Raw genomic sequence first — 27,555 nt, forward strand, 5'->3', positions numbered from 1 at the left:
CAGGGGCTAGAGAGGGAAGCAGAGACAAGATCCTGAAGGGACTTTTCTCAGTGTAATTTCTCCATCATTCTGTGGATAGTGAATCAGGCAGACGGAAGCTCTTTTATTGTGTTGTTACTTGTTAAGTTTCACAGGATAGATTGCAGCTAGTTTTATAACTAATAGGTACCATCTTCCCCCATCACCCATACATTTTCTAGTTGGCTGTCACTCCTTGAGAGTATTTTAACCCTTTGAGGGTCATTAGAACCTTAAGGTCTCTGTAGTAGATAGTTTTCATCATTTGGTATACTAGACATTCGGCCTGGTGACACTCTGTTCACCTTCTCAGGATCAGGTGGGGCAGGAACACCTGAAACCATTGGTGCGAATGTGAGAAGTCTACTCAGATATGTTGGACCAGTTCAGAAAAAAGTCTGCCATCTTAGAGGAATGACAATATATAAAAATCAAGGCCTAATTAAGGAGGAAGAATTCAATTCATAGTTTACTAAAACAAGTATGCTTTGAACTCACCAGCTTACCAAGAAGTCCTTCCTCTTGCATAAGAAAATAAACTATTGCTGTCACTCACAAACCTCCTAATTGTTTATCATACATTACCTATAGTCAATTTAGATGAAGCAGCAAGGAAAAGTTAAAGATTGATTTGTTAGTGAACATGATATAGTGGCTCTCTACTAAACATACTAAATTTATAAGAAAATTGGAATTCACTGCTTGAAGTTCTTTTCTCAAATCTCATATACTAAGGATATCTTAATTCTTTTCTTCAGGTTCAATTAGCAGACTTTCTAGAAGATTTACAAGAGAAATCCTTGAGGATTGAAGCCTTTGTTAGTGAGATAGAATCCTTTTTTAATACCATTGAGGTAGGTTACCTTATCCTTTTTACTTTAACTTGGTCTGCTCATGGCATCACAAATAAATGATTCTAAGCTAAAAGGACCTGAATTGGGGTTTGTGTGTGCATATGTGGTTTGCCATTGTTGGTTTTCTTCCATTAAGAGTAAAGTCCTTAAGTCTTCCCTCTGTTTCATCAGTGAGACTACTTTCTAAGGATAAATGACTTGCCCTTAAAAACACATGCACATTTATCAGGCACTTACTATGATAGGGCAACTGCTTTACATGCTTTATCCAATTTCATCCTTACAGTAACCATATGAAATAGGAGCTATTATTATTATTATTGCCCCCATTTTATAGATAAGAAACTGAGACTTAGAGTGAAATATATTAACCAAGGTCATAGTAAGTTTATAGTAAGTTGAGAGCCAAGATTTGAATTCAGGTCTGAGTTCTGACTTGCCCTACCATCCTGCTTGTCACTGGGTTAGCTCTGCAGAGGTGCTCTAAAGCACTGCCCAGTATTTCATGCCCAGGACAGATGAGTGCCTCTCATGGTACCACTGTCTTCGATGAGTTCATGCTGACCCTGCTCCCTCTGCAGTGAAAGAAGGGGGTAGCAGTGCTCCATCCATATACAATCACAGCCCAGGCATCCTTACTTGTCAGTCAGGACTGGTAGAGGGCCCCTGTGGAAGGCTGGTGCACAGTTTCCCCATCACTCGGGTGACTCCTCATCCCAGTTTGCTTGTGAGAGGTCTGCTTAATTCCTGTTGTAGATCAGTTAACACCTGTTGATTATTTTTAGTGTTATTGCCCCTACCCCTCACTGCCATCATAGTGTTCCTTTTAGACAGTAAGTAATATGATCACCTTATCACTAGCCCTCTAAGCATCTGAGTTTGTCCAGACGGGCAATAAAGTTTCTCCTGCTCTGGCGGAAGCTACCCCTTCCCTGGAGAGCATTTATGAATGTAGCACCCTGTCCAATACCCTGGCTGTGCCCTCCCTCACACTATGATTTTAGTGGAGTGGTGAAAATGGCACTAAACCTTCTCTGCTACCTGATCTTCATTCACCGTGATGCCACTTTCAAATTTTATCATGTGGGAATGCAGGTAGGCAATACTTCCCTACAAACATTTTTATGTGTGTTTCATTAACTAAATCCTTCTTGACAGTTCTCTTACAGTGAATTCTGTTGCAAAGCTAACTATGGCAAAGGGGGTTGGTGGGCTGGAAATTTAGACTCTGCATGTAATCTGTGATTCTCTTACCAGGATGCCAGAGGTTAATTATTTTAAAGGCTAGTATTTCTCTTAAAACACACACACAAACACACACACACGCACTTCTTGTTTCATTCAGAAGCGTTTTTTTGTTTGTTTTTAAAGGAAAACTGTAGTAAAAATGAGAAAAGCCTAGAAGAACAGAATGAGGAAATGATGAAAAAGGTTTTAGCGCAGTATGATGAGAAAGCCCAGAGCTTTGAGGAAGTGAAGAAAAAGAAGATGGAGTTCCTACATGACCAGATGGTCCACTTTCTGCAGAGCATGGACACTGCCAAGGACACCCTGGAGACCATCGTGAGAGAAGTCGAGGAGCTTGATGAGACCGTTTTCTTGACTGTAAGCACCAATTCAAACAGGTCCAGACACCTTGAACCCACTCTGACCCAAGTTTACTTTAAAAAAACTCATCTTTTACTATTCCCTAAGATGATTTATATCTCTATGTGGGGTTTATATAATTCTCATTTAAAAGTTATTAGGGCATGCCTCATGCCTATTGAAAAGGCCCAGCCAATCCTTAAAGCCATAACACCCAGATCCAGTTGAAGGACACATGGAAGCCAGGCCGCAGCATCATCTTTCTGCTCTGTCACAATGGATTGGTCACCTTCTAAGAGGGAGGGAAAGCAGCCTAAAAACTTTATTCATGCCATGCTCCCTGGGTGCTGGCCTCATCTTCCAGTGCCTCTCCCCCCTCCACTCCCACTCCCTAATCTGAAATGACCTCTCATAGGGACCATTGCCTCTGAACCTTACCAAGTGGAGAGTAACATTTTGGTACACTTTCAGCATGCAAAAGGATGACATGATACCTCTCTCAGGTACCATGTTGATCTTTTTACAAGGGTCTTCCTGGTGATCAGATTCCTTAATTCAAGCAAGTACCTTGTGGACAGAGTCCCTTGGGTGCTCCTCAAACTACTCACAGAGACAGCTCTTTGCTCTCCTAATTCCCTAGAACCTTCAGTAGAATACTGATTCTCCATGGAGCCAGGATTAACCAGGAGTGATGGAGATGTTTTCCCTGAAGGCAATCCTAAACCTAATTGTCAAACAAGAAAAGCACCATTTTATGAGTGGGAACCTCCCTTTCAAAGCTGCGCAATCCTCCCAGCCTTCTACTAAAGACTGGAGATAGAACAAGGCCAAATGGGGCAATGTTAGGCTTTTGATTTGCCTTTGGGGATGCCTCCATCCAGTGCAAATTTGGGTGAGGTGGACATGGCATCCTCAAAGGAGGATGAAAATCATTCAGTTGCTTTATGCTTAATTAAGGCAAAGCTTTAGCATTTTAAATTTAAGCACCTCCTTGGAAGTCTAGCACTAATAAAGTGCTTTGTGTTTCCTAAGAACCTTACCTTGGTTTGATAAGAATATTTTCTCCTCTCCAGAAGAACAAGCTGTAGAAAAGGAAGCATGTTATTCCTGCTTATAAAAGTAATATATATCCATTTCAGAAAATTTGGAAAGTACAGAAAAGCACAGAGAAGGTATCACCCAGAGATAAGTACTGATTACATTTTGCTTTATCTCCACATTGAACGAATTTAAGTCACTTTCCTTGCTTCAGAGAATTCTATTCTGGAAGCTAAGCCATTTATTAATGAATAGAGAGAAGCAGAGCAGAAGCAACTGTTGCTGGCCTTGCTGATGGTAGAGAGTAAAACTAAAGCCCCCTCCATCCCAGACCCTGTCCGCCACCCCTTCTGAGCACTAATTTCTTTGCTGCCTGGAATGAAGCCCCCCAGAGGAAACAGCCTCAAAGGTAGCTGAGGAGTAATGACTTTTAGAACATACGTGATCTTAATGCTTGAGGTTGGTTTTCCTTTTGGTTGTTAATTAGTTTCTCTCTCTCTCTCTCCCCTCCCCCCTCCCTTCTTCCCTCCCTCCTTCCCTCCCTTCTCCTCTCTCAATCTCTCTCATTCCCCCATAAGTCGTTTGAGGAAATCAATGAAAGGTATAGAAAATGTGGCACAATGTAGTGGCGACTGAGACTAGCATGACTGTATGCTTTATTTTAATATTTTGATGCTTTATAGAAAATGAGCTGCCAGTTAAAAAATGCATACATTTAGTGAGCTCCTGGATTTGCACTTTTATTATAGATACAGTGCTTTTGAAAGCTAAATGATAGCTTTTGAAAGGAAATTGCATGTGCTTTAGTTAAATAACAATTATCATAATGTAGATTTTTAACTGCTTCGTTGAGATGTATTCTGTATTTCCAGCCTACTCTAGACTAGGCTGTCTTTCCTGTCACTGCATACAGAACATTTTGTAGATACTTAGACTTTCTGGTTAAATATGAGTATTTGAAAGAATCATTCATACCTGCCTTGAGCAATTTGATGATTTATGTAACCTTAAGGGAATGTTCTCTCACTTTCTCTTCAGAAGACAGGCATGAATTTATCTTCTTTTTCTGCTCAGCTCACCTAAATGAATGTTCCTCTTTTGATTTTGTTTTGTTTTTGTTGTTGTTTTTTAACATTCAATCTAAGAGAAGTTCTTCATTCATTTAAAAGGCAAAACACTCAACAAGAAATCAGGAAATGTTGTCTATAAAAACACGTAGCAGATCTGTGTTTATCGTCTGGAGCATCTGATAGTGAAGTGCTCATACTGATATGACACGTTTTCCCTTCTGCCTCATAGCCAGGCCTGAGGTCTTTCCTCCTGTTAGAGCCTAATTTTTTTTTTAGATCATTTTTACCCCTTTAATGTAAATTTCTAAAATTGTAAATATTATCTTCAGTTCATTTCATTCAATGCCAAATTGTGAAATAGCATAAAGTAAAATCAGAAATTTGTATTTGTGATATATTAAAATATAGAAAGATGGGTTTGGATTAGAAACCTGATTTTTTAGATACTGAAAACTGTACAGATGAATCTTATTTATCTTTAAAAAAATATGTTCAACAGAATATTGTCAAGATACTTTAATAGTTTGTATATTAATATTGGCATTAATCAATAAGGGTTTTATTATAGTGGCTCTGTTATAAATAGAATTATTCAGGGAGCTTTAAAAAATGCTGATGCCTCTATCTTATCTCATGAGATTCTGGCTTAACTGATGTGGGGTGTGGCCAGGGTATTTTTAAAGCTTGCTAGGTGATTTCAGAGCACAGGCAGGGTTGAGAACCTCTGGTTTATAACAACCTGTCCTCTGGCCTGGTGGTGCCCCAGACTGGCTTCTGAGTTACCTGTGCAGTTTGTTAAACCAAAGCTTCTGGAGCTCCACCCCAGATCCACTACAGGAGAATCCAGGTGGGACCAGGCACCTGCACATGTACCAGTTCTCACACAGGAGTCAGAGGCACACCGGGCAGGTCTGGAAACTGATACCCAGGCCTTGCTCCCAGTTTTCTTTATTTTTTAAAAATTACACATTTCTTCTAAGTATTATTGATATTTATTTTTACCGCCAAAGTATATGGATTTAGAGTGCCATTCCGTATGCACTGGACAATGTAGGGGCATATTTGCTTATTTATTATATTTCATTCACTCGTGGAAGATACTGATCAGCAAGAAAACTTGATGAATGAAAATTTGCAAATGTGTTTACCTTTAAAAATGCTATAGTTTCACGTTGTTACTTTTCTAAACATTAGAATATTAACTTGCTAATACGAATTGACATGCATTTAATTCTAAATACCATTTTTTTTGGTTTTGTGCTTGAACTTGTTCATCTGTGTGTCATTTTAATTAATTTTGATCTCATTGTCCAATTGACAATGAATTAATCTTTGCGGAAGCTGCATGTTGCCTAAAGGAGCATACACTTGGGATAACCATTATTTTTCTGTAAAGAAAAAAGATAACAAAATTCAGGATTTGGTGAAGCAATATAAGCAATTAAAGAAAATCCTGTTAAATGTGCACACATATGATGAAGCTTGATTTTTTTCACTAAAATGAAGCCTTTCACGTTCTCAAGACAACTTCTGCCTCAAAGTCTCAATGTCATTGGTGTTCCTTTCTATGAGAAATGCTAATTATCTAGCTTTTTCTCCTAGATTTTTCCCCTTGCTGCTTTTTTTTTCCCTGCCATCATATTATATATCTAAAGGCAGTGCTCATATATTAAATGATTTTTCTCGACACTGAAAATGCTTAAATTAAAGAATGCTGTCAAGGATATTTAGACACAAAATTTGCATATTTTAAAAAACACATTTGCTTAGAAAATGCTGTTCTGTTAAGAGGATAATTTTTTTTCCTCTGTTTTGCTTTTTTTGTGTTCTAATAATGAAAGAGAGTCACAACCATTGTAGGACCTGCTCATAAAAAGATGCCCTTCCACACACTGATGTTAAAATTGAACAGATCAGTGCATAAGGGAAAATTCAAACACTTTATGTGTTCTATCTAGAGCTACAGCTTCTGTGCTACAAAAAAGTCCTCCATTTCGTCAGTGACATGTACTGAGAGGGCTTAGTATGTGCACTAGTCACCCCTGTTTATTCATTTTGAGCCTATCATTTCCACCCTCTACGTCTCCAAAGCCTTAATTAAGGCTCATGTTGTCTTCCCTCATCACGAGCGTCGTGGGGTCCCCCCAACTGGCCTCACTACCTCTCTAGTCTACTTGCTGTGATCCTCCTTCAGACTCATGCCAGGGTACTCTTCTAAACTTCCCTGTGTAAACACTTCTGTGGCTCTCCCTGCCTTAAAAACAAAATGGAAACTCTTGGTGGATATGAAAGTCATCTCTAACTGTCTCCCTTTCCCAGTTCTCAAGGTAGCCCATGGTCCCCTCTGGGCCTTGAGTGCCTCTTTCACAACCCCATGCCTTTATTCATGCTGTTCTTCTCTCTGCAACACCCGTACTATCTTTTCTGCCTAGGAAACTCCTCCTTATTCTTTAAGACTCAACCAAATGTCACCTCCTCTTCAAAGCCCCTACTGGAACATCTCCCCCAAATCAGATGATAGTGAATTTTATTATTCCTAACACAAGTAAGCCTAGTGGGCACTCTAAATATTTCAGTTATATTTTATAATCTTTTCCCCTCATATTGATAAATTTTCCAGACCTGAGATCCTGATATTCTCATCCAAATGAAACCTTGTCCTCTTATTCATTCAAAATATATCTATTAAAAGCCTACTATGTGCCACGTAACACATTACAGTACAGTAGTAAACCCAGCAAAGTCCTTTTTTTGCATGTAGATTATAGTCAGGTGAAGTAGACAGACAAAAACACATAGGTTGTAATGAGTTTGAGGAGAAAACACGACAGAGTAAGGAACAGAAGAAGGGAGAGGGCTGCCCTCTCTGAAGAGCTGACATTTGAACAGAGATCTAAATTTAGTGAGGAAGGAGACACACAAGTATTTAGGAGAAGAAAGTTCCAACAGCAGGTGAAAGGCTTAGAGATGGGTCTGTGCTGCCCAAACCCCAACGTCCATGATTATGAAGCTGATGGAGTTCCTAGTGGTTGACTTAATTTCTGGAAGGTAATTCCAGTCCTCTGTGAGTGAGGTGCACAGAGGAGAGAGCCCAACCAAAGTTTAGGCCCCTCATGCTAAAGATAAATGTTTTTGCAATTCTCCCTTCCCCTTTTCCCTCTTCAGAATCTACCTTTTTTTTTTTTTTTTTTTAATTTTAAGTCCAGATTTCACCTGGATACCAATGCTGAGTATTTGTTGGCATCCCTCCTAAGACGGTCTTGAGTATAAAGAAAGCTATTAATTTATATACTGTGGCTTATTTAGTCTTTTAAGAATAGATAGACTTTCCTCCTCCATTGCTGCATCCCGGAACCCAGAACAGTGCCTGGCACATAGTAGGTGAACATATTTTCTTGAAAGACTAAATGGTGAGATGTATAATAGTGACAGTTTAAAACAGCAAAGATATCACACAGTATGTGAATTTCCAGATGGGCTCCAAACATTTTTATCTTCAGGGAGTATAAACAACAATTATAATGTAATCATTTTTAGGACCAACTTTATAGAGGCAAAATTAAGACTGTATAATTCAATGGAATCTATTCAGATTTAAGGGTATAGGAATGGAGTTTCTAATATTACCAGTTGCACTGAAGAATCCTGTGAATAGATTTTATACATATATTTCCAGATTTTGAAACAGTTTAAATTCTTTTTGGATACAACACCTCACAGAAACCACCACCATCACCACCAACAACAACAACAACTTCATTTTGAATAACTGTTCTTAGCTTTCATTTTGTATGCTAATAATTTCTTGACTTATATAGAAATATTTCCTCCTGATAGGTTGCTTTCTGCAATGGAGAGCACTGCTTCTTTAGAGAAAATGCCTGCTGCGTTTTCACTTTTTGAACATTATGATGACAGCTCGGCAAGAAGCGACCAGATGTTAAAACAAGTGGCTGGTAGGAACTTCAATATATTATTTACCTTGATGAAATTTGACAGTTTTTTCTTATTTGTTTTGTAAAGTTTTTGAATGTAAGGAAATATAACTGGAAAAAGAAAAATCTTAGCTGTAAAAATTTAAAGCTAGATTCTGAAATAAAGCGTGAGACTAGCAAACCATTTCAGTTATAAACTGCATTTCCATTTGAAGCTTTATGACTGTGCTGGGATATTGTGGAGGTGGAAGGAAGTAGCAATGGAATCGAAGGGTCTTCTCTCTTTTATTTTTTTTTTCCTTTTAAAAGAGGATTTCTCTCTCTCTTCTAGAGATTATTTGCTTCATGCCAGCAGCCAGGTATAGAAGGAAAAATAAATCAAATATTTTCATATGTGTTGAACAGATTTTTCTTTCTGAGTGGTTTTCCCCTCTTCAATTGAGTTCTTTTTCCTTTTTTCAAACTAAACAGATTAACTTAGAGAACTAACAGCTCAGCATCATGCTCTGTAGCCAGGAGCCTCCTACTCAGCTGTGAAAAGCATCCTGCCGGCTCTTCAGAATATTTTTTAATGTGCTATTTTAACAAACAAGACAATGACATTTCTTTAGATTTTTCAAAGCTGCTGTGTTTCAGTGAAGTAACCAAGTTCCACTTACTGTAAAATGTACTTAGATGCCCTCCTTAAAAGATGCTATAGTCTTCCAAAGCAAACCTTAAAGACAACTTCTGTTTTCAAATTGACAATTAACTTTCATTCCTGTGGGAAGAGTTTTAATTTAGTAACTAGTAAAAGGTTACTATGTCTTTAAAAAAAACTGAAAAACAAAAAAGCACCCCGCCCCCACAAAACCCATCAACCCTATATAAAATGAAAAATTCAGTCATTTGTCCTAACGGGTTTTCTCTAGAAATATCTCAGAACAAAAGGGTATTTTCTTGTAATGTCTTTAAGAAGCATTTGAATGGAGCAGCGATTGCAAACCAAGAAATTCGGGTCAAGAAAGTAGCTCTTTTGCTTTTAAGGGATTCGTTATATGCTGTTGTTCATTTAGAAGGATATTCTTTTGAATATCTGATGGGCAATAAGAGGGCATTTTGTATATTTTAGAGGTCACAGAGTTAAATTTGTCACAAAGTGTTAATGATTCATTCAGAAACAGTGCATGTGGCAGTCCCAGTAGTTCAAACTGTTATGGGGAGACTGGTCTCTGAGATATAAATGGCACTCGTTGTACATCTGCTTCCCAGAATTGGAGCCCAGGGTGTTGACTTGCTGCTAGATAGCTTTTGCTCATTTTGTGACCAACATCTCTCAGCTATAAAGTCCTCACCGGGTGCCTGAAAAGCTAATCTGATCACTGTAATAAACAGATACAATAAGGAAAGGATGTGAACTTTATGATGAGAAACAGAGCAGCCCCTAACATTTCTTCCGTGCTTACGTGATACCTGGCAGTGTGGAGACTGTTATCTAATTAGACCGTCATCTAATCTCACAGCAACTCTAGGAGGTAGGTTTTATTGTTATTCCCATTTGACAGGTGAGGAAATAAAGGGAACAGAGAAACGCCTCTCATATTGCCCAAGATACACAGCTATTTGGGGTGTGTGTGGCGAGTGGAGTTTGGCTTCAGAGTCTTTGCACTTGAACCACTGCTCTACACCAAAGAGGCTGAGTGCACTGCTGTGAAAGGAGGGGTAACTATAGATTAGTGACATCCAAGGCTTTCTGGACTCTGCTCCTAAGAACTTTTTTTTTTAAATTGTGGTAAAATATGCGTAAAATAAAATTTACCATTTTAACCATGTTGAAGCCACCATCGTACAACCATCACCACTAATCCATCTCCCGAATTCTTTTCATCTTGCAAGACTGAAACTGTATCTTTTTTTTTTTTTTTTTTTTTTTTTGCGGTACGCGGGCCTCTCACTGTTGTGGCCTCTGCCGTTGCGGAGCACAGGCTCCGGACGCGCAGGCTCAGTGGCCGTGGCTCACGGGCCCAGCCGCTTCGCGGCATGTGGGATCCTCCCAGACCGGGGCATGAACCTGTGTCCGCTGCATCGGCAGGGGGCCCTCAACCACTGCGCCACCGGGGAAGCCCTGAAACTGTATCTATTAAGTAATAACTCCTCATTCCTCCTGCCCCCACCCCCTCCCCCCAGCCTCTGGCAACCACCATTCTACCTCCTGTCTCTATGAATTTAAAGTACTCTAGGTACCTCATATAAGTGGAATTATGCAGTATCTGTCTTTTTGTGACTGCTTATTTCACTTAGCATAATGCCCTCAAAGTTCATCCGTGTTGTACCACGTGTCAGAATGCCCTTCCTTATTAAAGCTGAATAAATTCCATTGGATGTCTGTACTGCATTTTGCTTATCCATTATCGATTCACTCATCGATGTACTTTTGGGTTCCTTTCACATTTTGGCTACTGCAAATAATGCTGTTCTCCTGGGGACTTTTTTGAAAGCTAGGTTTAGTGGGAATCTGTATCCACCACAGGTACTAAAGTGCAGGTTGATCTAGTGCTTAGCTCGCCGAGCATGACAGCTCTTTATGGGCACACTGTCAGGCAGAGGGAATCCATGGGGTGATGCTGTGCCTAGCTCCTTAGCCTCTGGCAAAGAAGCCTTAAGATCATTTTGCATTTTTTGGCATTACTCCCACTCAAGTTTATTACTACAGAAGCGTAAATAGCATTGCTAACGTATAAAATCTGAGCTTCTGATGTCCTTCTGCCACACAGGAATTGTAAATCCAGCCAACTGTTATTAGATTACATCTATGGAATATTCATACTCCCTTCTTAGTTTTAGAATACTTTGAAGAATAAAAGTGGTTCTTGTTTTGAAAAAAGATGTTTTAATTTTAATGTTTTTAAAGGAGTAGATTAAGTACAAAATTATTTCTAGCCTACATTCTTTGCTTAATTCCCTACAACTGCTTATTCCTTAGAATTTGTTGATTTTGGGGTCAATTATCAATTTTAAGTTCGTTAAGTTACCTGAGAGAGAGATTTTTGAAAAGATGTTGCCAGTTTTAAAAAGCAGCTATAGCTCAATTTATAATTCATAGAGAAAAAACCAGCATTTTCGTTGTTCATGCCTCAACAAGTTCTCCAGCACTGCTTCAAAGATGATTGATAATAGTCAATCTGCTTGGCTCTTCCATAAACCTGGGCAACATGAAAATTTACTGAACTGCATTTATCCGGATGGACTCCTTTACAATGTTACACTGATTTCCTGCTGGGAAGACAGAAAAGTCAAAGATAGTATAAGAGTCTCTGAACCACTATCAGTCCTTGCGGAGGTGCTCTGACAGGCAGGCTTCCTGCCTTATCATGCAGGCTCCCAGCATGTCTTACCTCTGTGGTCCCTCTGTGATTTACCAGATGATGGGTCTCTACTTCAGCTCCCATCTTCAGGGGCTTCCTGCCTTCTCCCCTCCATTTTCTGTGCTCCTGCAAAAGGCCATGTTGCTTTCTGAATGTTAACACCGGTTATGTGTCAGATACATTGCTAAGCATTTAATATACATTATCTTGCTTTTTAAAACAGCCCTGGGAGGAAATGGTATTATTGTCGTTTTCCTATTTTAAAGATGGAGGAACCAAAGCTGAGATAACACAGCTCCTAAGTGAGGGATCTGGCATTTAACCTTAGGCCAGCCTCTCTGCTCCAAAGCCCATGAACTTGCCCACTCTCTTATCCTGCTTCTCATTTTTCATAACTGTGTATTTCCTCAGGTCTTTATCTCTTTATTGAATCTTTTCAATGTGTCTCTTTTTGTTCCATTTACTAAATTTAGACCCATTTATTTCTTCTACTTTGCACTTTCCTGTTGAACTAAGCTTTGTTTTCTTTCCCTTCAGTGCTGACTTTTAATAAAGTAATCTCATAAAATTTGGCCTGTATTATTCAGCAAGCTCATCTCTCAGGAAACTGTTGACAGGAAAATAACAACACAAATAAATTTAAAAACAGGACATCTTTTCAACTATGGGAATAACCTTTTCCTCTAATTTGTAAACTATGTTCAATGCTTTTATATCTCAAAAATTTTGGAGGAGAATTGTATAGGAGCTTGATTTATGGTGTCGTATATGCTGTTAATGTTCAATATGCATAATTATAAACCTTTGAAATCTCTGGTAAAACACTTGAGAATATTGTTGTCTTTAAAATTCAGAACAATGGATTTGTACTAGATATCTAAACCTTATATTTGAATCAGTTAATAGGGTACATTTTCCCCCATGTAATTTTTACATTTTGTTTTAAAAAGTTGTAGGTATAGTCATGTTGGAGATGGAAAAATGGGATAGTAGTTTCAGAAAGTATATTTTGATATTTTATTCATGCAAGTCTTTTTCAGCCTTGATAGTATAGCAACTATAGCTAAAAACGGTTTCATTTGTCTCTATTTGAATATAGTTTCTATACTGATGTAGAAGGATACAACATTGGTTATCTAGCAATGCTTTCTCAAAGTTTTGTTTTGAAGGAAAACCAAATCATTTGATGAATCCTCTAACTTGTATAAGTTTATTGCTCTAAATATAGGATTACAGAAGAATATTATCAAGTGATCCCATTGGGAGATCCATTTTTTGTTTATTTCTATGTATATTATATGTATATATGTACACATGCAGACAAGACATTTTGGAGGGAGACACACTCAACTGTAACAGTGGTTGCCTCCAAGGAATATCCTTAGGGTTGGGGGCTGGTGGGAACAAGGTAGTCCTCCCAGCTTTACTCCATGTACTTCTGTATTGTTTCCATTTTTATCAGTAAGTACAAGTGACTTTTGCAAAAAGAAAAAGAAATCAATCAATAAAAGCAGCATTAGTGATAATAAATCTTGCTTATATTCCAGTTCCACAGCCTCCTAGATTAGAACCTCAGGAACCAAATTCTGCCACTAGCACAACGATTGCAGTTTACTGGAGCGTGAACAAGGAAGATGTCGTTGACTCATTCCAGGTTTACTGCATGGAAGAGCCACAAGATGACCAGGAAGTAAATGGTAGGATTGCTAACACAAATTCAGATGCATACGTACATTTCTATATCTTAATGTGTAGTATTTAAACATATACATATTATGACTCTTTCCACAAAGCCCTTGTAGCCACTTACAAAAACAACAATGAACCAACGATCGTATAATGAAATAACATGTAAGCAAAATTTGAAAATCAGGATCAAGGAAAACAAAAATGCATAAATATCATCCTAATGATCAACATGAATACTGTAATTGAAATTCAAATTTGGCTTTGAGTATTCAGGTTAACAGGAGAAATTGATTCTCATTTTCAGGCAGGAGGTAATGTACCAAAGTGTTGAAAACAAAGTTTCAATCAGTACTGAAGTCTAAAAGACAAGTATAAAGTGTACGACTTTGTAGAGGAGAAATGAGCTGTATATAGGACACTGTCCTCCACAGTAATTTTAGTGCAAATGCAGCATTGGATGTTCATGGTTGGCATTTCTCAGATCCACCTTTGATAAAAGCTGAAAACAAACTATAAAGGTAAATTCAGAGTTCACACTTCTCAAGGCATGAAAAGACTGTATGGTGTAGTCTTCTGGTGTCCCAAATTAATGTGAAGATAGAGGTGAAAGTGCTTAGGAGGGTGAATGGGTGGCACGTCATATAGTTGGGCCTCTGTGGATATCTCTAGGACCTCTAATAAGACCTAGAAGCCAGGCAGTTTGAGGTTGTACTTCCTGATGAATCAGAGCTGGGACTGCTGGCATTCTGTATTGCTTGTTGAAGATAGACCCATGTATTTTGGAAATCAGATGAGCATGTGACAGGACTGACATGGCATAGGAACCCAATCTGTAATAAGGAATGAATTATAATGTATTTCACCGTTAACCAGTATTTAAGTCTTTTCAGATGTCATATGATACTTATTTAAATTAGAAAAAAAGTAAGAAAGCAACCATAGGCATATTGTAAAGTTGGCTAAGTTTGTCTATAAGAACTCCTATCTTATTGGGGACCTATTACCATATACCTGTCACAGCACAACAAGGAAAGTGCCCTTATCCACATTTGCAAATGAGAAAACTGATGTGAGATTAAATAATTTGCCCAAGACCATGCAAGTTACTCGGGACCAGGGCAGGTTTTAAATACAGATCTTTCAGACTCCAAAGCTTATGTTTTTATTTGCTTGACTCTGTGTTTGTTCTGTTATACCACACTTCACCGTGTATATCCAGTTATATCATGGAACTTCATGGCTCTCCAAGACTCCTCTTAACAACTGTTTATTTCCTGGAGTGCTTTTTAAAAGGGCTTCACTGCCACCGCCCCCTGACCCCCCGCACCATGCCCCACTTACCTGTCCTGTGTCTCATTCATTCAATGCCTTGAACTCTGCTGATGCCAGTTCATTAATCTGATGGTCTAGACTGTGATACCATGCTGTGAGTAATAGGTCTCCAGTAACATATGTTATGTGCTCTGTTAAAAGGAGTACCAGGCTAACAGGACTTAGCCTAAAAGGATAATTCCATTGAAAACTGCAGTCACAAGTTCTAGGTTATGGGGAAATGTTTTTCAGTGTATATGTCTTTATGACATTATTTAAGCCAAACTTTCTGCGCAGAAAGTATAGCTCATTGGGAAAGAGAGATGCAGTTGAAGAAACCTTCTGAGTTGAAGATCTCTTAAATTTACTTTAAAAGGGAACAATCTGGGTTTCTTAACTGGAGGGGTTTTGAAGATGTAACATCATAGAGTAATAAGAGAGGATAACTGGAATTACCATAGGCTAATTTAGAAAAGAAAATTGTTCTTTTAAAAGGAGAGAAAATTTCAGTAAGAATAATCAGATTGGCCCAAGGGGCAGGTGTTCAGAATGTTATTGAGTAATATTTACTACTAACATCTTGAAAATAATGTAAGTAATTTTAGGAAATGTCTTGACTAAACAAAGTTATTTCTTAGAATAGTTTGTGCTCTATCAAAGGTGTTTAAGTATTTCTATAAATTGTGGAAATCTCTAGGTGAAAGGATTCTGGAATTCATGAGAAGGAAGCAGGATTTGAAACTTTGAAAACCATACTGAATACAAATGATTTACTAATCTGTAAAGACGCTTTTTAACATCATAAATTTAGAAAACATGGGATTGTCCTTATTTTATTACATACTCTCCTGAAATATTGGCATTGCTTCTTAAGAATTTTCTTGAGAATGTATTACTGAGATTTAAGTTAACATAAACTCTGCAATTGTAGTATGTGCTATTGAAATAAGTTACTTTAATTGCAGCATATGAAGCTCAGGATCTTACTAATATGCTATTAGTATATTATTATACTATATTAATATAGTATAATAATTATTATACTATATTAATATAGTATAATAATATACTATACTATTATTTTCTGGTAAGTGTTCACAAGTAATACTGTGTCATTCTAAATATCTTTCAGAATGCTGTTGCTTTAAGCGTTCTAAAGTGCTATCTATCACACAGTAGTATCTGTAAGTTTATCAGTTTGTGTTTCCCCACTGAAAAATGTGTCACTTTTCCAATAAATGTAACTTTCAACTAACTTAGGAAGATACCCTAGAGTTTATGATTGTGTTTTATGCTAGATTTGGTAGAAGAATACAGAGTGACCGTGAAAGAAAGCTACTGCGTTTTTGAAGATTTAGAACCTGACCGATGCTATCAAGTATGGGTAATGGCTGTGAATTTCACCGGATGTAGCCTGCCCAGCGAAAGGGCAATTTTTAGAACAGGTAAAGAGATGTTAAGGGGGTGTTAGGAGGCAATACTCAATTCTTCACAGACTATTAAGATCAACCAATAAGCATTTGTTAAGCACCTATTGTGCGCTGGGTATTGCGCAGTGCTGGGTTTACAACAAGAAATAAGACTGGGCTCCTCTCACAAAGCTCATACTCAAGTGTGGGAGACACAAAACAAAAGATTATAAAAAATGTGTGGTAAGGGCCGTGATCCACAACACTCCAGAGGAGTCTCTGAGACAGGCCAGGGCAGGGACAGGGTCAGGAATGGCTTCCTAGAACTGATGTCTGAATGGAATCCGTAAAGGATCAGTAGGAATAATGTGTTAAAGGAGTGTATTCCATTTGAAGAAGACAAATGAGCACAGGTGCCCAGGTAAGAAAGAGTATGGAGTGTGCAGGATACAACAAGAATTTTGGTATTATTTCTTTGGCTTAAAAACAAGGAGAGGGGAGACATGAGATGAGAAAGGCTAGTGTATAGAGTCCACATTTGCTAAGGTAAGAAGCTCAGGCTTCCTCGTATAGGTGCTGGGAAACCCCAAAATGTTTCTCAGCAATGGTATTCAGCTGGGAATGCATTCCCATGATGGAACCTTTTCACAGGGGGCTGAAGCAGGTGTAGGATAAGCTGAGTTTGCATTGCCTTTAAGATAATTCTTCTTTTTTTTTTTTTTTGGTATGTGGGCCTCTCACTGTTGTGGCCTCTCCCGTTGCGGAGCACAGGCTCCGGATGCACAGGCTCAGCGGCCATGGCTCACGGGCCCAGCCGCTCCGCGGCATGTGGGATCTTCCCAGACCGGGGCACGAACCCGTGTCCCCTGCATCAGCAGGCGGACTCTCAGCCACTGCGCCACCAGGGAAGCCCACCTTTAAGATAATTCTAACTGTCCCTGCCCTGGCCTGTCTTGGATACCCCTCTGAGGCAGTTAACTTACTTCCACTGGTTTATCCTTTCTTCTTGCCTTTTAAAACAAGTATTTATTGAGCACCTATTGATGGCAAAATCATGGCTAACTTTTGTGTAAAGGAAGGGGACAAGAATACTTTGATTTACTTGTATATGTATGAAGAAGCTCTGGTAGGATTTATAGGAAGCTGCTTTTAGAGACTGGGGATGGGTAAAAACAGGGCAATTTGGAAGGCAGGGGTGGGAGGGAGCCTTTTCACTGTATACATTTTTATACCTTTTGGATTTTCAACCCAGAATGTATTTTTTAGTCAAAAATGAAAACAAAATCATGCCCAAGCATTCTTCCCAGAGTACCAGGGAAGCAGAACTGCCATAGACTGCTCCACAATTGACTTGGTTCTCTCTCTGCAGCGCCCTCCACCCCTGTGATCTGTGCCGAGGACTGTACTGTGTGTTGGAACACGGCCACCATCCGATGGCGGCCTGCCAACCCAGAGGCCACTGAGACCTACACTTTGGAGTACTGCAGACAGCACTCTCCCGAGGGCGAGGGCCTCAGGTAAAGATCCCTCTCCATGGGGAGAGCCTGGGGTGCCAGGAACCCAGCGCAGGCCTCCAAGCTAACCTCTAAGCTTATGCTCACGGAGGGAGAAAAGCTTCCTAAAATCCTCCTGAGCTAATTAAGCCATTGACTTGATTTGCAATTCCATCACTATTCGTCGATGAACTCTAAGTTTGTAATAAACACATGCTGCAATGCAGAATAATCACTCCCTTGTAAGAAAAATATATGTGAATTTTAATAAGATAGAACATTCTTTGAGGTATATTTAACTTGAGTCATTAGACAGGATATATGCATACGTTATCTGCTTTTTAGTAGTTAGATCAGAATAGGTACCACCTAACTCAGGAAACTAATAGCGAGCTTGTATATAATGTAAATTTGAATGTCTCCGTGATATATTGGTAATATAAAGGACCTAATGACATATATATTACCACAGAGATATATATATATCTGTGGTAATATATATTACCTTCATGCTCTTGAAGAGGCAGATGCCTCTTCAAGAGCATGAAGAATCTAGAGACTTTTTCTGGAAAAAAGAAATGTAAAGCTCTCTCACTAAAATTATGAAGCTAAAATTTATCAATAAAGGGCTGTGCATCCAGAGGACCTTTGGTAAATGTTACTTCATTTACTGTTACTTCATTTACTTCTTAACCTCCAATCCACGGCAATAGGGCAACTTTGTGTTCCATGATGAAGATTCAAATCATCATTATTAATATTCAGATTTTGATAGGGATTTTTTTAAACGAAATTTACTGAGATAAACTATTTTGGCAGGATATGGAACTTGGAAATAATGGTATGAAATTAGCTTTTTAATAAAGTATATTATTTAAGTTCTTGATTATTTTCATTATCAATCAACAGCTATTTATTTAGTTATGATTTGAGGTTTCATACGACTGAGCAATAATTATAGTTTCTTTCAAGTATGTGAAGGCAGGCTTCACAAAATAACGATCAAAGGACAAATTAATGTTGAGTGGAGTGCGTATAGGTGGGATGTAGACATTTCAGCAGAAGTGAGAACGTAGTAAATGTACAAGAAACAACATCTCTGTTAATGTGCCAATTGCTAGAAGGCAGGCTTCAATGATCAGCAAATAGCCGAGAGGTTAACTCAGAGAGAGACAGACAGACAGACAGACCAACAGAGACAGAAACAGAGAGACGGAAGAGAGAGAAAAGAGGGAGAGAGAGGGAGACAAAGACAGAGACAAAGAGAAAGAGATTATAACTGGCTTCTATTGAGCATTTACTATGTGCCAAGTCACTATTCTAAGTGCCTTATGTATGTTGCCTTATTTAATCCTCAAACGAACTCTGAGAGAAAACATATGCTTTGAGACGCTAGCAGCTAGTGAGTGGCAATCAGGATTCAAACCTTGTTTTGTTAGATTTCACAGTCCAAGCTGCTAACCACTGTTGAATGTCACCCAGGAGAGTCCTGGACATTCTCTGCAAAAGACTCTTGGTGCTAGGAGAGCATTTGGTCTGGAGTGCCTGAGTCCCAGGGCAATCTCTCCCATCGTTCTTCACCATCAGTGAGGAAAGCCCAGTTCTTTCTGAGGCAAGATGAGACTGTGAAGGAATGCTCTGAAGTGACTCATCCTTGTTATAGCATCGGTCCCCAGCTGACATTTGCATAAATAATACCAGCACAGTTGGATTCTTAAATCAGCAGAAATCTGAGAGAAACCCTGAGACCTAGTAGCCATCCCACTGAGGGAACTGTGATGTCATCTCATAAATGCGGCTACAGGGAGAAGGGAATGGGGGGATGGAAGGGGGAATGGCATCACCGAGGGCCTTCAACATGCCAGGAGCTGTGCTAAATCTCATCTAACCCTCTCGACAATTCTAGGAGGGAGGTCATGACTTCCATTGAATGAGACTCAGGGAGGTTAAATAATTTGGCCAAGGTATTAAATGACGGAGTGGAGTCAGGATGCACACTCAGGTTTGTCTTATTCTTTCCACTAGTTCTAAATCTTGTGTCATTACACAGACTGAGTTAGCAGACCTTAACAGCCTGACAACTGGAAGTTATCGTGTATCCTGGGTTTCCTTTGTCACACGAAAAACATAGATGTAAAGAGAGAACACAGTCCATTCAAAACCCCTTTAATTAAAGTTTTTCCTTTCTCTGATCATCCTGGGGCCCTCAAAAAAAAAAAGTCCATTTGATATCAACAGGGAATAATGCATTCCAAACAAATCCTTCATCAAAGCCAGAGAAATCATTGACGGTTCCATTTCTAGGGAAAAAATGGCCATCCACCAATTTCATTAAGACAAAAGTTGAGCTTATTAAAACATGACTTGTCATTAGTTTATCCCTTTGAGGCTTTGCCAGGGGGTTCATTTTTATTTTTCTTGTCAAAGGAGAGCATTTGAGAGGCTGGATAAGCAGAAGTTTGTAGAAGTTACGGAACACTACAAGAATCCTTTGTTATTGAATGGATGTGGTCCAGCAAGCTAGAAGTGAAGGGAAATTCCACATGCAGAAGGCTTGCTGACAGTTCGGGGCTGTGTTGGAGATGGAGCTCTTTTCCAATTACGTGCTGAAAGACCCCTCAGTGCCAGGAGGTAGAATGGTATGTTCAATCCGCAGCCCAGGGATGACTCTCCAGCCTCTCTGGATCCCTGCTGAATCCTACAATAGGTAATTTTTTGAGGCAAGCACAATTGTGTTGGCCACAAATCACTACCCTGTGATCCCTCACGAATACAAGAAACCTCAATGCCTTATACCTCTGGTTGGCATCAACAGACTGTGAAATAATTCATCCTTAATTTCAGAGTCCCAGTGCTGCAAAACACATCTGTATCCCTTTTGTTCTCCAATTTAAGAGTTCAGGAGGGAAGGAAAATTCTACTCTTCTGGAGTAGCCATGTGTCTTAGGTCTTTGACCATCTGGTTCTTACAGCCAACTTTAAAACATTCCCTACAATGTCTGATGGTTCAAAACCCTACAAAACATTAACTATTTACTATCATCTATATGGTCCAATCTCTAGGATGTCAGTTGTAGACAGCTAGTCAGACAGTAGAATTGATAAACAAAGAACCTCAACACTTGATCACCCCTAGCCAACAAAGGCAAACAATCCCTACTGTTCCATTCTATTAGAACCACATTCTTCACTTTGTTTTTCTGCATAGCAGTGCATAATTAAAGTCATTTTGTGTCTTGGAAAGAACAGCAAGCCAAGGATTGTCTGATCCCGCTCACTTGTTGGCTCCATGAAGGGGTTATTATTTAAAGTGGCAGCGTCAGTGCCTGAGACAGCATCTGGCATATTGTAGCTACTCAATACATATGTGTTACCTGGATGGGTAAATATCATCAACATTGAACACATAATATTGACACCAACAAAAAAAGTTAGGTCATCTTTGAGGATAACCTCCTATTCACAATGGGAAAAAAAATAAACTGTGCCAACAAAGTAAAGAAGAATGGTGAATGAGTTAATTTTAGTGCTTGGATACTTAAGTAGGAGATAAGACTAGTCTAACCTGTGGACTGGAAGCCTTTTCATGGATCACTTATAGGGAAGGACGCTGATAATCTTGTTGATCCATTGGTTACATAACCCTTACATACATTTTAGGTTCTATGCAAAACCCCTGTTCTAAATCAGATGCAGAAAGAAAAGAAAACAAACCACAAAAGAAACCCCACAAAAAAATGGGTAAGGACAGGAACCTTATCTATGCAGCTGTTTATTAAAGGTCTATTTAATGAGTGAACGAGTAGATGAATGATGGCATTAGCCGGTCTCCTTCTGCCCTTGCCAACTCCAAGTCCTCTAACTGGCTGGAATCTCTAGCAAAGGAGAGATGGAGAACCCAACAGGACTAAGAACTAAATGAATTTACATCTCTTTCTCACCCTCAATCCCTGAAAAGACAGACAGACTTAAAAGCTCCGGTCTGGAGTGGGAAGAGAAGTTGAAAGGAAATGAGAAGGGAGAAAAGGATGAGTAATATGAAATTGCACATACACACATGGAGGGCATTGATTACCCTTTAGATTAGGGAGTCTAATTTTGGTTGCCAGAACAGAAACACATCCAGCTTCGGACCTGCATTCACTCTCCCGTATGACGGCCTCTAGAAATTCCAATCTAAGACCAAAGTTGCTGGTTAACCTCTCAGAGTAGGGGTTTGAATGCAATGTGCCTACTGGGCTCCCGAGTTCCATGATGTGGTGTCTGAAATAGCCGAGCAGTTGCCTCCATTCCATCATCCTTCCAGAAGACACATTTGCATATTTTGGTGTGTGGGCACTGCGGCTCTGTCCCAGCAGTCGGCCCCTACTGGGCTTGGGGGTGGGCGGGAGTGACAATCCCCGGCTTGTGTGCGGGGGCTGAGGGAGCTCCTACTCACCCTTTCCTGTTTTTCTTTGAATGCTCTCCTCAGGTTGGGTGGGCTCAAAACACTTGCAAAAATTTTCCACCGCTCTGCTGTTTCCTCAGCTGTTCTGTCTCTCCTGTGTGGAAAGAAGTCAGCAGAACTGTGGGTGGAGGAGGGAAAACTGCGAGAAATATAGTACAGGGCTTAGCTGTGTAGGCTGTGCAGAAAGAAGCTGTGTACTGAATGACAAATCTGTGAGACTCAATACGCCACAGAAGTGGTTGGTAGTGAACTTCCTGCTCCCCAGCCCCGGCCAAGGCTGTAGGCAGGGAGACCCTCCCGGGCCACCCTCCCTGGGAGCCTCCCCAGCGTGGGTGAGGCTCTGGGTGCTGGACTCGTGAGCTCCTGCTTCTAGCTTTTGGGGTTACACGTGATGGGACAGGAACAGGATTGTCTGTCACAGCTGGGTATTCTAGCTGGGGATGACTGCCACTTTGTCCATATAATAAAGACAAATAAGGGTGAATTTCCTAATGAACTTGGTGCCTGAGCAGGAGATGAAGAATCCCGGAATTTTTTTCTTTTTAAAAAGTTTTTACGAAGCTTTCAGCTGGAGAGGTGATGACTGACCATAGGGCCAAGGACAAATGATTTGACCTTCTCCACAACCTATGGGTAAAAGAGGCAGTCATTCCTGCCCTGTGCTTGCTTCACAGGGTGACAGGAAGGACAACTGACATGACTGGGAGAAAATGCATTGAGTAATTAAGAGACAATATTAATAGACAATCTTCATATGGTATTGTTTTCCTGACCCAAGTTGTAATATTCCTCTTCAGGGAGCCCTTGGGAGAGAGAGCTACCGGAAGATAATCCACCCTCCCACCCACCCCCACCCCGCTCCCACTGAAATTCTTGGCATTCAGCTTTTTCTAAATGAATTTTCTTCCCAAATGAATCTGACTTAACTTTGATCATTGAAAATCCTATACACCTCCTGGTTGTGTAGTAAAACCTCAGTCAGTGGAAAACCAGCCTATTCCTTCACTTCTAACGTATGATCTGTCAATTTCCCAAAGTATTCTAGTTCACAATAAAAGACCCAGGCACGCTAGAGCCACTAAAAACAACCCTGTAAGAGCAAGAGCCAGGTCATGCAGAAGGAGGTTGTATCAGAAAGCATAGGCTAAGAACAGTACCTCAACGGAACATACAATTTGAATATGAACTTCCTGGCAGCTAAAGTGAAAACAGGAGAGTGGGGAGAGAGAGCAAGAGGGAGAAAGAAAGAGATTACGTAACGCATCTTTTTTTTAAATAAAAGGAAACACAGCACTTCACTAAGAGAGACAATTATATTTCTTGACATTCAGTTCTAAGATGAATTTTTCACGTAGATCTTTATATAAGGGCTATTGAACAAGATAGTAGTGATTGTCTTTAAGAACAGTTTTACAAAAGATGCAAAAACATTCCCTGTGTAACCATTTTTTAAAGGGGCTCTTGAAAGTACAACGTTAAGTCGCCATTCTGTGAAGGCAGTTCTATGGGACCTCAAGTAATTGTCCGCCTATGTGACCTCTGAGTGGTAAAGGAGAGCTTAGAGAATCCAGAAGAATGAATGAATGTTACTAGGCTCCTGGGATTCTCTGCCTGAAATATAAATGGTATCATTCAAACTTGGGAGGGTAACTAGCTACAGAGAAAACAAAGCTGCAGGATCCTTCTGCTGGAATCCTTTGGCTCTCTTTGATTTTGTGCGAGATGCTAATTACAGGAAAGCCTAAGTTCCGTGGGTCAGGATTCAGCCCTCGTGTTATGTTTCTATACTATTATGAACTAATAGTGATGTTTAGTTATCACTGAGTCTCATAATATCCTCATTTATCAAATGAAGAATAGTCCTGTTCAAAAATTTTTATCTACCAAGTTTAAAAAAACCCCCAAAAGTCAGTATATAAAGAATGTTCTTCTTAATCTTGATTTAACCAAAATTTTTCATCTTAAACAAAAAATTCCATGTTTATGGTTAGTTAAGGTTTTATAAATGGCTTCCAATAGCTAAAACTATTTAGTTAGCTGTTCTCGTATTTCATGTTGTTTATGTTCTCATGGATTTTTCTTCTTTTTTCCTGTTTCTCCTGCCCACCGCTTCTCACCCCACACTATCTTATGATTATGTTTCTCAAACCTAACTGATCATAGAAAAACAACTGGGATGCTTGTTGGAGTTTATATTCACGGGCTCCTCTTAAGAGATTCCGATTCAGAAGGTCTACTGCGCCCAGGCAGGTACGGGGAACACTACTTTACTAGCTGGTCCCCATAGGGCCCAGCAGTGTGCTCTGTTCACAGTTCACGTTAAATGGTGTTGATTGACTAGCTGAATGTTGGTGCTGCCAACAGTAAGAGCCCACTGTGTTTTTAAAAAACAATTCATACTTAGCCATCTGTTGTGCACTGCAGTGACAGCACCATCTGTAGGCTGCTTCCAGGAGTCACGGCACTGGGTTCCTCCATATTGTTTGTACACATGCTGCCCCCTTTTCCTGGGAGAAAACATGTGTAGATCCAGGTATTAGACATGGCAGTGCAGAGGACAGCCACTCCTTGTGGTGACCAGCCCCTCAGCTTACCTTGAGCACATGTACACGCCTTCCTTCCATCCAACACAAATTGTTGAATTATAAAATTCCTAGAGAAGTTACTTTACAGAGTTCCAACTAATGTTTGCATTTTGCAAACACATTCAACCAACTCCTGAACTTGTAATATAGCTCTAAAAGTTAACTGCTTAATTAATTTTGGATAGATAATGCATACATATGGTACAAATTCAAAAGATACAAAAAGGAATACAGTGAAAATTGTCTCCTTTCTATCTATACTTCATTTACTTAGTTCTCCTCCCCAGAGACAATTACTGTTATCTGATTCATATTTATCTTTTAAGATAATCTGTGCATACACAGCATCTATATTTTGTCAACAAATGGTAGCATACTATATATATATTTCTACCACCTTACTTTTCTTGTTTAAAAATATTTCCTGGTATCTCATATCAGTACAAATGGAACTGCATCAGTTTTTTAAAAAACAATTCTGTTGTAGTCTAAGACTGTAATTAATTTATCTGACCAGTTGAGAGGCACTTAAGTTGTTTCCATTCTCACAAAGAGTGCTGCAGAAAAATCCTTGTGCATATATCGTTTCGTACATGTGCAGGTATATCTGTAGGATACATTCCTAGAAGTACCGTGATTGGTTAGAAGGTATGAACATTTTGAATTTTGATAGATATTACCAAATTGTCTCCATAGAGGCTGTAGCTGTTTACACTCTGGCTAGCAACATGTAAGTGTGCTTGGTTCTTCATTACCTTTGCCTACACAGGGTGTGATAAAACTTGACAGTTTGATAAGTAGAAAAAGGAATCTGATTATAGTTTAATTGTGCATTTCTGTTATTAGGTTGAACATCTTTTTGTCTGTTTCAGACTCATGTACTTCCTTTTCTATGAACTGTTCATTTCCTTTACCCATTTTTTCCTGTTAGAGTATAGTATTTTTTTCTTACTGATTTGTAGAAGCTCTGATTTATAAAGAACATTAGCCTTCATCTATGATATGAGTTGCAATTTAAAAATTTTTTGCCATACGTATATTTTTTTGGCTAAAACAATAGATATGTATTTTTAATTCTGGAAGCTCAGCATCCAAGATCAAAGTGTCTACAGAGTTGATTTCTTCTAAGGCCTCTCTCTTTGGTTTGTAGGTGACTGTTTTTTCTCTGTGTCTTCGTATGGTACCTCTGTGTCTGTCTGTGTCCTAATCTCTTCTTCTTCTTTTTTTTTTTTTTTTTTTTTCCTGTACGCGGGCCTCTCACTGCTGTAGCCTCTCCCGCTGTGGAGCACAGGCTCCGGATGCGCAGGCTTAGCGGCCACGGCCCACGGGCCCGGCCGCTCTGCGGCATGTGGGATCTTCCCGGACCAGGGCACGAACCCATATCCCCTGCATCGGCAGGCGGACTCTCAACCACTGCGCCACCAGGGAAGCCCCTTCTTCTTTTTTTTTAAACATCTTTATTAGAGTATAACTGCTTTACAATGTTGTGTTAGTTTCTATTGTACAACAAAGTGAATCAGCTATATGTATACATATATCCCCCATCTTCTCCCTCTGGAGCCTCCCTCCCACCCCTCTAGGTCATCACAAAACACCGAACTTATCTCCCTGTGCTATGCGGTTGCTTCCCACTAACTATCTATTTTACATTTGGTAGTATCTATATGTCCATGCCACTCTCTCACTTTGTCCCAGTTTACCCTTCCCCCTCCCCGTATCCTCAACTCCATTCTTTAGTAGGTCTGTGTCTTTATTCCTATCTTGCCCCTAGGTTCTTCATGACCTTTTTTTTTCAGATTCCATATATATGTGTTAGCATATGGTATTTGTTTTTCTCTTTCTGACTTTCTTCACTTTGTATGACAGACTCTATGTCCATCCACGTCACTACAAATAACTCAATTTCATTTCTTTCTATGGCTGAGTAATATTCCATTGTATATGTGTGCCACATCTTCTTTATCCCTTCATCTGTCGATGGACACTTAGGTTGCTTCCATGTCCTGGCTATTGTAAATAGAGCTGCAATGAACATTTTGGTACATGACTCTTTTTGAATTATGGTTTTCTCAGGGTATATGCCCAGTAGTGGGATTGCTGAGTCGCATGGTAGTTCTATTTTTAGTTTTTTAAGGAAACTTCATACTGTTCTCCATAGTGGCTGTATCAATTTACATTCCCACCAACAGTGCAAAAGGGTTCCCTTTTCTCCACACCCTCTCCAGCATTTCTTGTTTGTAGATTTTTTAATGATGGCCATTCTGACTGGTGTGAGATGATATCTCATTGTAGTTTTGATTTGCATTTCTCTAATGATTAGTGATGTTGAGCATTCTTTCATGTGTTTGTTGGCAATCTGTATATCATCTTTGGAGAAATGTCTATTTAGGTCTTCTGCCCATTTTTGGATTGGGTTGTTTGTTTTTTTGATATTGAGCTGCATGACCTACTTGTAAATTTTGGAGATTAATCCTTTGTCAGTTGCTTCATTTGCAAATATTTTCTCCCATTCTGAGGGTTGTCTTTTGGTCTTGTTTATGGTTTCCTTTGCTGTGCAAAAGCTTTTAAGTTTCATTAGTTCCCATTTGTTTATTTTTGTTTTTATTTCCATTTCTCTTGGAGGTGGGTCAGAAAGGATCTTGCTGTGATTGATGTCATAGAGTGTTCTACCTGTGTTGTCCTCTAGGAGTTTTATCATGTCTGACCTTACATTTAGGTCTTTAATCCATTTTTAGTTTATTTTTGTGTATGGTGTTAGGGAGTGTTCTAATCTCA

The 27,555-nt window shown here is 39.4% G+C and overlaps 1 protein-coding gene across 3 annotated transcripts in view; it reads left to right on the forward strand.

Annotated features, from left to right (window-relative positions):
* The window catches only part of CMYA5 (cardiomyopathy associated 5), a 107,548-nt gene that overhangs the window by 57,197 nt on the left and 22,796 nt on the right, over positions 1–27,555 (forward strand). For 2 of the 3 annotated variants that reach the window (XM_067731108.1, XM_067731107.1), the window contains exons 3-9: positions 777–872; positions 2,244–2,477; positions 4,076–4,098; positions 8,405–8,523; positions 13,394–13,543; positions 16,145–16,291; positions 17,625–17,772. In XM_067731108.1, coding sequence (XP_067587209.1) covers positions 777–872; positions 2,244–2,477; positions 4,076–4,098; positions 8,405–8,523; positions 13,394–13,543; positions 16,145–16,291; positions 17,625–17,772 — 917 coding nt within the window. Of the gene's footprint in view, positions 1–776; positions 873–2,243; positions 2,478–4,075; positions 4,099–8,404; positions 8,524–13,393; positions 13,544–16,144; positions 16,292–17,624; positions 17,773–27,555 lie in introns of those variants that run through there. The other variant, XR_010941999.1, reaches the window with a different exon arrangement.

This window comes from Pseudorca crassidens, chromosome 3, assembly GCF_039906515.1.
Source record: "Pseudorca crassidens isolate mPseCra1 chromosome 3, mPseCra1.hap1, whole genome shotgun sequence".
Classification (NCBI taxonomy): domain Eukaryota; kingdom Metazoa; phylum Chordata; class Mammalia; order Artiodactyla; family Delphinidae; genus Pseudorca; species Pseudorca crassidens.